Source organism: Lissotriton vulgaris, chromosome 4_1, assembly GCF_964263255.1.
Source record: "Lissotriton vulgaris chromosome 4_1, aLisVul1.2, whole genome shotgun sequence".
Taxonomy (NCBI): Eukaryota; Metazoa; Chordata; class Amphibia; order Caudata; family Salamandridae; genus Lissotriton; species Lissotriton vulgaris.
In genome coordinates this window covers 1,112,312,275-1,112,325,695 of record NC_141691.1, presented here as the reverse complement: position 1 = coordinate 1,112,325,695, position 13,421 = coordinate 1,112,312,275, and the positions used below count along the sequence as shown (strand labels likewise).

Sequence of the window (13,421 nt, the reverse complement as noted above, 5' to 3'; positions counted from 1 at the left end):
GCTCTAGGCCACTCCACACCACTCCGAGATTAGTGCCGGAGACCTCTGGGAGCCGATGTGCCCCCCTCAACCTCTGTCTGCCAGGCCCACCGGGTGAGCAACAGTTGAGGATCCGCCTGCCCAGCGCGGCTACCGGATTTGCCAAACTCGATGCCCCGGCTCCACTGTTCGCCTCCAGGCCGCGCCACGCGGGGGTCCCCAGCTCTGACCCTAGGACCCTCCGGGCACCGAAACCACAAAGGAAGCGGTGCAGCGGACTGCAGGTACACCAAGATTACCTCCGGGGCTACAAACGTGTAGAGGGAGTCAGGATAATAGCAGGATAGTTATCGGGCTGGTCGGATTACGGCTAAAACACGTCCGACATGCTGGCTCTTAGCCACGCGCCCCATAACCTAACCTTTTCAATTAAAGAAAAAAAACGGAAATTCACCAGCTATAGTTTACTTCGCGAGCTACAACTTACACCCATGCTATGCACTGTTTCTGAATATGATGTTACATATGATATCACTCATGACATGTTCAATTACTTAATTGATGACATCAACCACCCTACAATTGCTCAGTTTACTCTCTAATAATAATGTCCAGTCCCTTCTACGCACAGCCTCCCCCCTTTGCATACGTCTTCACAGAGAGCACACTCGCTCCAGATTCTCAAGTCCCATTAGGTGGACATGCTCCTATTATGCTGTTTATGTCCTGTGCACAACTTTTCACGGAGATCCCACTCTCTCCAGATACTCAAACGCCACTAGGTGGCCAAGCCTCTATTACACACAGGCCTTGCCCTGTGCACAGACTTCACCGAGAATCCAGCTTCTCCTGACACCCAAGTCCCATTGAGTAGAGAAGCCCCTACTACGCAACGCGTTCACCCTATGCACAGCTGTTCATGGAGAGGCCACTCCCTCCAGATGTTCATTCCCCATTTGGTGTCCAGGTGCCCCCACGAACAATAACCTTCTCCCTCCTTAGTGAGATCATCAATTATGTCATCAGTGATATCATCAATGATGTTATTGAATATATTATGAGTGATTTAGTATGTGAGGTCATAAGCAGTGCATGGCGGCGTAAGTTATAGTTAGCTCAGCAAACCCATGAATTTCCGTGATTTTTTTGTTTGTTTAAAATATTATGTTATAACTGACATTTTCACCCAACTATAAAGCCCCTTTAATCTTTTTTCCAGTGAATCTGTATAAAAAACGCAGATGTGCAGAGTGCAATATGCTACCTATTTACTATTGTTGATGTTTGGTGCGGGCCATAACACACAAGAGGCAAAGCCTCGAATGAGTGATGATGCCTTTACTCTCCCTTAACTTAGCTTGAAAGGCTCTCTGTGCCTAGGCATCTAGTTTATTTCACGTTCCCTCCTTCATAATGGCAGGACAGGACTATTTTGATTAAGAGTAAATAAAATAAATGGGCAAATAATATTTTTTAGGTTAGGTGTGCTCTTATAGTTTAGAATACTTTCTATATGTGTAGTAAAATGAAAAAGCACCTCATTTATAGATATGAGTTGTTTAGTTTTACAGGATCCTGCATAGATGTGAAATATTCTGGGGAATATTTACAATTGAAGTGGTGGAGCGTGTCGTTAGCCTCCTTGGCTTAACAACACGCTCCTCCACTAAAGAAACGCAGAGCTGCACCATATTTAGAATCTGGTGCAGCCCTGCGTTTCCCTCTGCGCTGGCGATACACTTAGCTGTGTAGTGCCAACACAGGCACCCTTGCACCATAGTGCAAGGGTGTCTGCCTGCAGCGGAAGGTTGTTTATGTACAGGAAGGTCCCTCTTCCTGCGCATAAACAATTTTGAAATGCTGTTTTGTCACTTCTATGTGTGCTGCTTAATGCAGCACATATGGAAATTACAACATGCTTCTTTTCTTTTAAGTATTCACCATCCTAAACATAAACAATCCAAGGTGTTTAGCTTTTTCCACGTATGTTGCACAAGGCAGCACACATGAAAAAAGCAAAAACGAGGAGAAATAAAGCATTTCTCCTTGTTTCGCCAAGACCAGGTTTTCCCTAGTCTTAATTTTGGAGCTGCCTCCTATTTACTCTGCCCTTGTAAATATGGAGCAGCATCAAAATCTATGGGTGTTGCGGTGAAACGCCCACCGCAACACCCTCTGCCCACCCCTTTCACACTGAGCATAGCATGAAAGATTGCCTTATTTACAAGGCAGTGTTAAGTCAAGTTAAGTGACTTAACGCTGCCTTGTAAATAAGGCGAAGCCCCTATCGCCACAGGAACGTCGCAAAAGTGACGTTCCCATGGCGATAGGGGCATATAAATATGCCCCACTGTGTCTTGCTTTATTCAGCAAAGATACCTACGATGGAGCACCAGTATTACACATAAGTAACCTTTTATTCCAGTAATTAATATAACCTCGAACATAAACTGAAAACATGCCCAAGCCGGGGTACATTGAACTATTCCAGCATGATTTGTTATATTTGAAAGCACTCACCCTGTATTGCAATTAACGAAAAGAAAAAAAAAATAGTTTAATGCAGTTTTAGTTTTTACATTTAAAATGTTATCCCTGTGGAAGTTTATTGTATTGCTGTTAAATCGGCTTAGAATTTGTCTTTCATTGTCTGGAAAGAAAACACATCAGCAATAATGAAGAGTAACATCGGTTTATTTTGTTTTTATTTCCTAGGGTGGTCAGTTTCTAACAGAATTTGCGCCTCTTTGTAGAATTTTGTGCTCCGATGGCGAGGAGTACACAGTTAGCAGGTAATGTATTATGATCTATTCTGTATTATGCACACCGCTTTTTGGGCAGCTTAAATATAGATGTAATATTTAGCAGCATGTTGTAAGTAATGCTGTCAGTTAGTGTGTTCAGTCACTGCACTGTTTTTCAGTTGAAACTGGTAGGTAATGTATTTGGCATTTCACAGTAAGGTAATAAATGACAAGTAATGTGCTTTCTGTTCCTAGCATTTGTGCTAAATATCCATTTAGGGTGCACTTGTCCCCTGATTTCGGTCTAGCAATCAGTTTGAAACTTTCAGGCCAACATCTTGCAACATGTTTTATAAAGGAGGCTTACAAAGACTTTGTAATCATGCACTCCTGACCTGACTCCAGGTTTGTGAATACAGGAACAGAATTTGCCAATTTATTTTTTGGGATGTCCAAATACTCTGAGTATATTTCAATTCTGCCATCAAAATTGCTTAGCCTACAGGTATCTTTTCAACACTTTCTATTGTATTGCATTAAGTAGCATCTGGGGTGGGAGAGGCGTCATGAATACTGGGTTCATTTTTTGATGTAACAAGCCTTTTAATATTTTTGCATAACAAGTCTTTGGATCTACCCATGTTTTTGCTACCTGCAATATCAAATTCTTTATTAAGGTTGCCATTCCCCTAGTCCTTCTGGTAGCTGTCTTGAACATGTTGTATGCATTGTGTTATCACCACCAAAAGGCCAATGGGTGACTTTTCCAGTTGAAACAATAGTTCAGGCTTATGTCATTTTACCAGTTGCATCTTTGCCTGTCTTTGAATGTTGATCTTCAGCTCATTCACACTACAATCGAAATCCTCAGACTGTGTGCTTCCTTTGTCTTCAACTAAGTGTGTGCATTTTAGAATCAATCGGTTTTTATTAAGCAGCATATCATCCCGTAACACAGCTTGGCTGCCTACATCCATCGGCCGGCAGAGCACGAGCTAGCAATAGTTAAACACAGCCTTTGGGCCTACACCCTGGGGGGCGACCCGGCGAGGACATACGAAAAAACCAAGAAGAGCAGCCAGGAATTTCAATAGTACTGCATTTTATAGAAAAAAAAGAAACCAAACAGTGCAACAAAAACACAACCCATCCCACCCCCACCCTTCCCAACCCCTCCCCCGCCCCACCCTTCCCAACCCCTACCCCGCCCCCACCCTTCCCAACCCCTCCCCCGCCCCCACCCTTCCCAACCCCTCCCCCGCCCCCACCTCCCTCCCACCTCCCTTCTCTGCGTCAGCCCTGCATACCCCTCCATGCATGGGAAATCCTTCCCCACTGCCAGCGCACATCAGGCCACACCACCTTAGTCGACAGTACCCCGTGTGGCCAGCGGGATTAGCCGTAAGATTTGCAAATACTTGGGGCATGTGACCTCGCGCAAGTCGCGAGATAGAATGTGTAGGAACGGTTCCCACAGCTCCGCATACAACTCACCCTTGCCATCCACACAGAGCGACAGCTTTTCCATGGCCAATAAGTGCCAAAGCCGTCGAATCTAATCCCTCGGGTCAGGGGAAGCAGGGGATCGCCATTGCGCAAGTATGACCAGGCGCGCCGCAAGCAAAGCTAAAGCTATCTGCCTACCCCGTGTAGACCGCACGGGGAACGCTTTGGGGTGCGAGTGTTTTGGAGCCCTGGGGAACGTGATGTGGAAGGCCTCCTCTACATCGTCCAGGACCGCCTTCCAGTACCGCTCCAGTTTCGGGCAGTGCCAGAGAAGATGCGTCAAAGTGCCAGTACACCACAGCCCCGCCAGGAAAGACCTGAGCACTTAGGGTCCCATGCGTGAATCCTCACCGGGGTATGGTACCAGTAGGACACCATTTTGTAGGCCGACTCAGCACCCGCCACATTGGCCGCCGTTTGTTGCACGCGATAGAATACCTTTCCCCACTCTTTACTAGACAGCAGGCGGCCCAATTCCATCTCCCACCTAACCTGGGCCTTTGTACGCGGAGCCTTAGGGCGAGTGTAAGCGAAAAAAGGAGTGTCATATGGTATCAACGGAACCACACGAATGAGCAACAACAAAAAGGAAAAATGTATTGTAAAAGACTGTGGAGTAGCCGCAGGCCCTAGTGATTTGCCTACCTTCTGATGGGATATAGCTGAAATGGCTTCTTCTATTCTAATGTCCCTATCTAGATGTTTGGCCTGAGCCAGGGTAAGAGAGGATATGCCTGCAGCCGCTACATAATCAGCACTACCAGGGGGGTTTAGGTGTTCGCCGGTGTAGAGTTGTCCCTAGGCAAGGGTGGGCCTTAGCGTGCCCATACCGCCAGGGTTTAGTACACCTATATAGTCCTGATGAATGCCTGGTAACTTTACACCGTTTCAGAGGCAGAAACATGTTGACTGACAATTAAGGAAATAACCACACAATTAATCTGTGGACTGCTTTCCTACACTTAATTTTAATAACATGTCCTAAGTGATCACCTAAATGAATCATTTTTGATACACTAAAGACATTTTTTAATCCCCTCACCACTATTTAGTTTATTTTTCACTGCACGCCTTGAACTCCCATATCCTGCTCCGCAGTAGATCTGGCGTCGAAGCACACTGAAGAGGCATTCGGCCTCTTCAGTGGGGCCCAATGATGAAGCATGTCATCACCAGGTGGTGAGTGAGGGCTTTCCTAAAACGTCCTGAGTGAGGCAGTTTTTTCCTTTTTGTTGTTGCTACGAGTGGTTCCGTTGAAACCATATGACACTTCTTTTTTTGCTTATTGAACATAACCGGGGAATAAGAGTGTCTCAAACCACTCCCTACCTCTCCTTTTGTTGACATAGCCTTAGGGCAAGTGACAATCAGCGCATATAGCTCAGAAATAAGTTTGCAATCATCTTTTTTACAGATTACCCATCGTTCCAGAGCCGTCATAGGGTGAGACATTTCGGCCACATTGTGAGGTTGTGTAACCCAATGGGCTACCTGCGAGTATGGGAAGGCGTCAGCTTCCGGGAGGGCAAAGTGATCCCGGCGCAATGATGAAAACGGGATCAGACCATTTAGATCAAAGAGGTGGCCCACCCTCTTGCAGCCCAGCTCCCTCCAACGTTGGAAGACTGGCGACACGCACCCCGGGAGGAAATCCGGGTTATCTACAATGGGCGTCAGGGGTGACGGGAAGGTGGTCCAACCCCTTCGTCGTGCCAGTAGGCAGACAAAGGAACTCAACTCCTTGGTTAAATATTGCAAATACACCCCCTTGTGTCCCTGAAATTTCAGAGGAATTGATTTATCCCAAATATAAGGGTGCTAGTTGTCTAATTTACTATTTTGTATGAAAACTCTGTATTTCGTATTGTGTATATATTGATTGCTCTTTGTGACATTTCATTCGTTTGTATTGATGTTTGATTATTATGAGTTTATTTGTAATTGTATGTCAAACACATTTTCACGTTGTTCATTTTCACTGTGTAAATACTAATGTGGTATTTCGTTTAGTTGACTATGTGTTCTTTTTGTGATCAACGACATTAATTTAAAAAAAACAATGAAATAAAAGGCAGAAATTACTGCTAAGGTAAACGTAAGGTAAACTGTTGAAGCACTCATTCAAGCGGGCGCGTTGTACCCCTGGCCTGGCAGCTCCTTGTTCCTCGGTGTGGTAAGAAGGCTGTTCTCTTCTCTGCTGTCCAGTTCTGCTTTTTTCTTATTCCGGCCCTTTCTTTTTTGCTTTCGTCGGTTTCGGGCGTTAGGTGGGCTCTCCAGTGTCTCGATTCGTCCTCTTGTGAGGGTGTTCTGGGGAGGTTCTTCGGGTAGAGTTGTGGTGGTTGTGGGCTGGCACCACTGCGTGATGGTTTTTTGTGGGTCTTTGCTGTTTCCTGTTACCCTTTTGTTAGGAGGGCTATCGGACCTGGCCTCTGTTGATGGAAGTTTTGTTGTAATTGATTCTGTGTCGGTCTTATCAAGCCTGTCGTTTGTTGGGGGAGGCTTTGTGATAGTTGTTTTTATGTCCTCCAAGAGGTTGCCCAACATTGTAGGTAGAGATGATCGTTTATCAATTATTGGCGAGCAGATGCAGTTTCTTTCAGTTTGGATTAGTTTAACTGAATCTTGTCCTCTTTTTATGAGGCCGTTAAGATCAGCAAGTTTTCTATCAATCCCCATGGTGGCCTCTGGTAGCCTTTGTAAGACTGTCAGTTGGAGGTCAAGCTTGTCTGATTGGTACTGAAGTTCCGTTGATGATAGCTGTATTGTGTTAAGTAAGGTTGCCCAAAAGGAGTTAACGGGGTCTCTGGTACCCTCTGTGGGCGGGTGGGAGCTTTCTTCGCTGTTACTGTTAGTAGGTTCCGTTACGTTATATGCTGCCACTAATTCGCTCCATTCTTGGGATACCAGGAAGGTCATGTCCCTGTCTGGGGGACTTTGGTCCCCTCTTGCAATGGTTGGTGAGGAATTTACGCAGTCGGGTTTTAGTCCCGGTGTGACAGGAGCCTCAGTGTGGCCTTGAGTTTTTTGTTCTAAGTTTGGGTGAGCGTCGAGTGATTGCGAGAATAATGTTTCTTGATTTGTTGCTGCTTCTGCCACCGCCTGCTGAGTGTGTGGGGAAGGAGTGATTGGGGATAAATGACAATGTTTTTTGATGCTGTTGTGGAGCCCCAAGGGCCCTTCCAGCTCCGGGGCGTAATTTCTTGGTGTCCCACATTGGTGAAGGACTTATTTGGTTTGTTTCCTCTGTGCGTCCCTCGATACTTCCCTCTATGGGTCCCTCTAACAAAGGGGCTTGGCTAATGGCACCTTCTGGTGACATTTGCCTTCTAGTATCTTGTGCCCGGTGGTCCCCTGCGCCTGCTTCGTCTCCGATGAGGTCCATTCTCTCCCTTGGCGATGGTGCCTTGTGTATTTCTGCTGCTATGTAGCCTTTGATTTGAGGCAAAGCATTGTTGGTGCTAGCTGGTTGTAGTGGAGATTGGAGGCCTGTAATGGAGTCATTTGTAGAGTAGATGGCGTTTCCTGGATTTTTTAAAAAGGTAAATTTTGTGTAAATTTTCGGCTGGAAGTTGCATTTTGGTTTAATTTGCTGTCCGGCTAAATTAATTAGTTGGTGGGGATTTTTCCTTTTGCTGCTACTGGGTTGTGCCAGAGGTAAGATTGGGCTCTGGTCAAAATCTTTGTCGGGTGACAGACCGTCGATTGTGCTAATATTGATTTCGTTGGGGCTAATTTCCGACAAGTTGGTATTGCTGATTGTTTTTTCGTTTTCTTTGGTGGTGTTAGATATTCGCTTATTTTTTTCCGGTGACGCTGAGCTCGTGGTTGTGTTATTTCTCTTTCGTTTGGCTGGTTGCTTTGTTGGAGGTCTTCTTTCTCTTCCCGACCTCATGGTAGTCCTCTGATAGTACGCTGGACCCCTTTCAATGTCTCTTAATGTCTCTCAGTACCTCCGTGCCTGTGTCTCCGTGTCTGTCTCTCACGGTGACAGTGCTGCTCACTGCCGTGGACCGCTATTTAGGCGCTCATTAGCGTTGCTGTGGTTTGCAGCGGCTTGAGTTCTCCCTGCTTGCTGCTCCGCAGCTGCTCACGGTATTCACAGTGCTCCGCTCGCGGGCAGTGACTCGCGTGCTGCAAGCGGGCTGTGAGCTATAGGCTGTGGACTGTCTCACTCTCCTACGGCCGCGCTCAGCTTCGGGGGCGGGATTGAGGGAAGGGGAGGGGGACTGCTACCAGGAGCCTGTCGCTGGGAGTCCCAGCCTCCTACCTGCCGTCACCTCGCTCCTCACACCACACTTTCTCTCGCTGGCTGATTATCAGTATGGGGCCGCAAACAGTTGTCTCTTCGATGGTACGGCCGTCAGAACACCAGTAGGGATCAGTTGATTAATTAATTATTTCAAGCAATATGGGGTGAGTGCGGGTAAAAGTACAGGTGACAGTTTATCTCGTGCACACACTCACCGCCGTCAATGGTCAGATCCGAGTTCTGTGCCAAGACCGCCAAAATGCTCTCTCTCTCAGCTCCCGCATCCACTCGCGGGCGGGGGAATTTGTGTCCCGGGAGGGGCAGGCTGGAGGCTGGAGGCTGGGCGTCCCGGTGCACTGGTGCAAGTGCAAAGTGCCTCGCCTCGCCTCTCCTCGCCACGCCTCTCCGTGTAGCTCCGCTGTGGCCGCTGTAGCCGTATCCCCGCTGTGGTGCAGTGATGGCCCAACCTGGCGTAAGGGAGCCGCTTGCGTAGCCGAGATATTTGGCAGATATTTGGCAGTCACTTGGGGCGCTTAATGCTTGGAGGCTTGGAGGATTAAAGGACCTCCAAGCGCTCGAACCTCAGTTCTATGCTGCTGGGTGGCGGCGGCGTCCTGCTCGCCCTGCTCATTTGCTGCTTGCTGCTTCGAATGCTCCGCTCCATTTCCACTAGCTCTCTGCTGCTCTCTAGTGGTCTCTCGGAAGAGTAGACCAACTGGTGCATTGACAGGGAAACCAGTTGAGTACGTTGGTCAATGTATTTATGTATGTATATATTTTATCCACTTTAAAGTATCATATGGCTAAGAAACCGTATCAATGCTTTTACAGTATTATTTAATAATACTACTTTTACTGTACGCACTTTACTTTAAGTATTGCAATTGTGGCAATTCATTTCTCTTGCATGAGAAGGAAGACTGCTCAATAAATAACACCTTTTTATTGAAAACGCCCGTCTCCCTATTTCTCTGCATTCTGGTGAAACTAAGTATGCACTGCTAACTGAGTGAAATAGCTGTCTATTGTTTTCACACGACTCTAGAGATATACTCTTATTCTGAGGGAGCAAAGTTATCATGTTTATGCGGTTGTCGGAAACTGAATCCCTTCTTGTCTGAGCCAGGGGAGCTTGTCCCTCCCTATTCATTCAAGAAAGTTTCCAGTGACCTCTGAGCTATCTGGCGCAAACCTAAATTAAGTTTAACATAGTCAGTAGAGACCTAGATGACCTCAGTCCTACGTCTACACTGCTGTTTATGTTATTCCAATGCGCAGAGCCTATTGGGAAAATAGGAACGACACTACATGGCGCCCAACGTGTGGTAAGGCGATAATCTAACGCAAGACACTAGAGTAACTCAGTCGTGCTTTTTCACACAGAACCCTTTCCCCGTAAAAACTCCAATAGACGCCTGGAGAGGGTGAAAGGTTAATATCCGCCGGAACTTAGTAGGATGAGAATCCTATGTATTAGTTTCTGGTTTGATCAACGTTGAAGGATACAGTGTTCCAAAATATTGTGCACCTAATCTTTGTTTCCTTGAAACTCGATCTGCAACTAAAAAACTTTCAGTCAGTAAAATGCCAGAAAGTGACGAAGAAAGGGAGCGAATAAGACTAGCAGCTCAACTCTTAGAGGAAGACACAAGTCTCCATGAAACCGAACCGAATGCTATTATCATTCCGGTCAATGTAAGAAGAACTATAACTCTAAAACTTATAGAAAATGGACGGACACCACGAGGTGGTACAGTCATATTCGTGATAGAGGCACATGAATATCGACAGACAGAGGTATTCTATTCATGGATACATTTTCCAGCAGCACACGCTACGACAAAAGACTTCCACTATTACAAAATAGAGGAACCTCCGGATGAATACACTCCTTTCGAAGAGATTGAAATTCCACTAAAATACCAAGAGCACCTGCTCTGGTTTAAAGGCGCCCTAAAACTTAATAATCACATCACCAGGCTTGGTCCACTAGGTAGATCAGAAGTAACGGGGCCGGTCCTATGCAGCTATGCAACACACCCAGACTACGAAAGAATGTCAAGCGAAGAACTCCTAGTTAAACTAAAAGAATTAACAAAGGCATATAGAGAATTAGTTCAATTGGCAAGGGATGATATAGAGAAGGAAACAGATATAGCAGCCCAACCATTGGAACTTGCCAGAATCATACAAAAATCCTATGAAGAGCTAGGAAGAGATAGTTTGGGTGGGGAACCGGTAAAACCCCAACTAACTGAAAATCCTGAAAAAACATTTATTAAAAATAATTTAAAGACTCCAAAAAAGAGTTGGGAAGATAATAAACAAACCATTCCCAGGGAAAAACGTTTCCAGTCCAGAGGAAGGTCTCCTCAGCGTAGAGAGAGATCTCCAGGCCGAGAAGACTAGTCTCCCCAAAGGGAACCCTCTGAAAAAAGATACAACCTTAGAGATAGGGATAAAATAAGAAAACCAGACAGATACGAAGATGTTGATGCACGTCCCTCTAGATCCTTTTCACTGAATCCTTCTCGATCTTCCTCACAGAAATCGGAAAGAAGAGGACGGTCAGAACACAGAGAAGAGCACGCCAAGTCCAAAGACAAGAAACCTGCTCGTCAAAGTAAAAAATTACAATTTCCCAGAAAGAAGGTAGCAAGTATTAAGGTTAAACATGCCGAGGATACTGAGGACACAGCTGAAAAACGGAAAGTGGGCACAGACAATGCTAGACAGCGGAGCAGAAGTGACCATAGCTATCAAGACCCTGATGAATCTTCTGGAGACAGTGGACACGAATGAGTACATTCAAGTGGAAACTGCAGACACACGAGTTAGTGTGCCCCATAAGCTATATGAAATAACATTACGTAGAGAGGGAGATAAAACCAGGAAAATAAAAAGTCTCTTTTGGGAAAAACTTTCAAAAGGCTATGACATTCTGTTAGCTGAGAAAGACTGGCCACCAGAGTTTGTCAGGGAGTGCCCTCATGGCGAAGAAACGATTATGCCTGCCTTCTCGAATCATATCCCGATTCATAAAAAATACACATATGCAAGAAAATGGGCAGTAGCCCAAGCTCCTGCTTTGTACAAAAATCATGTAGGATGGGATGAAGACTCACCTCACCACAAGATCCAGTTAAAAAAAATCAACCCACTGCACAAAGGCAGTACCCAGTTAAACAAGAAGCTAAAAAACAAGTCAGGGAGATCTTAGATCAACTTGAATACCAAGGGGTGATCGAAACATGCACCTCTCAAATGAACAATCCTTTGTTTCCTGTCTCCAAGCCAGACGATTCATATTGTCTAGTTTTGGACTACAGACACCTTAACTCCTGTTGTAAAACATTTGCAGTACAAAACTCACATAGTGCAGCACTAATGAATAACATTGTGCGCAAAAAATATAAAACGACATTAGATATCTCTAATGGATTCTTCTGTCAAAACATTGCACCCGAAAGCAGGTATTTGACCGCTTTCTCAATATTTGGATCGCAAAAACAATTTTGCCGACTCCCTCAGGGATTCGAGAATAGCCCAGGATTATTCTCAGCAAGGGTAACAGAGTTACTACGAACATATGATGATGAAGCATTATCATATGTCGATGACCTCTATCTCACAGATGATGAACTGGAGACTCACTTAAAAAGGGTGAACACCATAATATTTGGACTCGCCTCAGAGGGTTACAAATTCAACTTTAAAAAGTCACGAATTGCCCATCTAACTGTCCTATTTTTAGGATATGAATTGTCAAGTGAAGGCAAAAGCCTGGCAGACAATTTCTTAGAAAAATGCGCTGTACTCCAAGCACCAAAAACGCTGAAGAATTTACAATCATTACTAGGTTTCCTGAATTTCGGAAGAACATACATTCTAAATTATGCTGAGAGGGTTAAACCTCTCTATGAATTAATAAAACCAGATTTCAAACAAACGAATTTGACTCAGAAACACACAGAAATTTTGAGATCATTACAAACAGACATGTTAACTAAAACAAAATTGCAAACATGTGAAAACACACGCAATCTTGTAATCCGAGTCATCCCAGGAAGATGCGGATTCACATACCTGACCTCTAATGAGGGAGAAACGGTACCCATAGCTTACAAATCACATTTGTACACTGAAGCTGAAATGAAATTCAGCTCCACAGAAAAAATTCTAACTGCGGTTTAGAACTGCTGTAGCTAAAGAAAGAGCCCTAGCCCAAGGCAGAAGAATATCTGTTTTTTCAGCAGAATCAGCCCTTGAAGCGTTAACAAGTCCTCGTATCCTGGTTAAAGGGGTATTAGATCCAGAATGGATAGAATGGGAAACTTCTTTTGCTACAGAAGACGTGAAATACTATTTTGACCCAAAACTGAAAAAACTAGATGATCTAATATATGAACGCGAATATCCTCTGCCAGCTGAAATTCTGCCTCTAGAAAAATATACCTGCGTAATCTACATGGACAGATTCGCACAACACTATGATGTAGAAAATAAATCCTATGATGCAGCGTGCGCGATTGTTAGAGGTCGCTGGCGCTCTGGTAAATTCAAACCAATGATTACCAAAACGGAATCACTCAGGAAATGTTCAGCTCAGCGAGCTGAAATAAGAACTTTAAAGATGGCGCTCGAAAATGCCGATCGCGAATTCCCCACACTAATAGTGTGCGATTCGTATTTCTGCATCAAATCCTGTAACAGTGACATGCAGACATGGATCAAAAACGGTTACAAAGATGACACAGGTGCTACAATAAAGCATAAAAGGCTTTGGGAACAGGTAGTTCTTTTACAGAAAGAACTACGAAAGACTCGCGTGATGCACGCATTGAGTCATCGACGTGATGGCGTTCACGTTGCAGGGAATTCATTGGCTAACACAGCCACAACGGAAGCGGTTCAACCGGCTTCCTTAGCCACTAAAAAGCGTT

The 13,421-nt window shown here is 45.1% G+C and overlaps 1 protein-coding gene across 2 annotated transcripts in view; it reads left to right on the top strand.

The window, feature by feature from the left end:
• ABITRAM (actin binding transcription modulator) overlaps positions 1–13,421 on the top strand; it is a 756,845-nt gene that overhangs the window by 582,724 nt on the left and 160,700 nt on the right. For both annotated transcript variants that reach the window (XM_086965344.1, XM_086965343.1), the window contains exon 4: positions 2,695–2,771. In XM_086965344.1, coding sequence (XP_086821470.1) covers positions 2,695–2,771 — 77 coding nt within the window. The remainder of the gene's footprint in view (positions 1–2,694; positions 2,772–13,421) is intronic.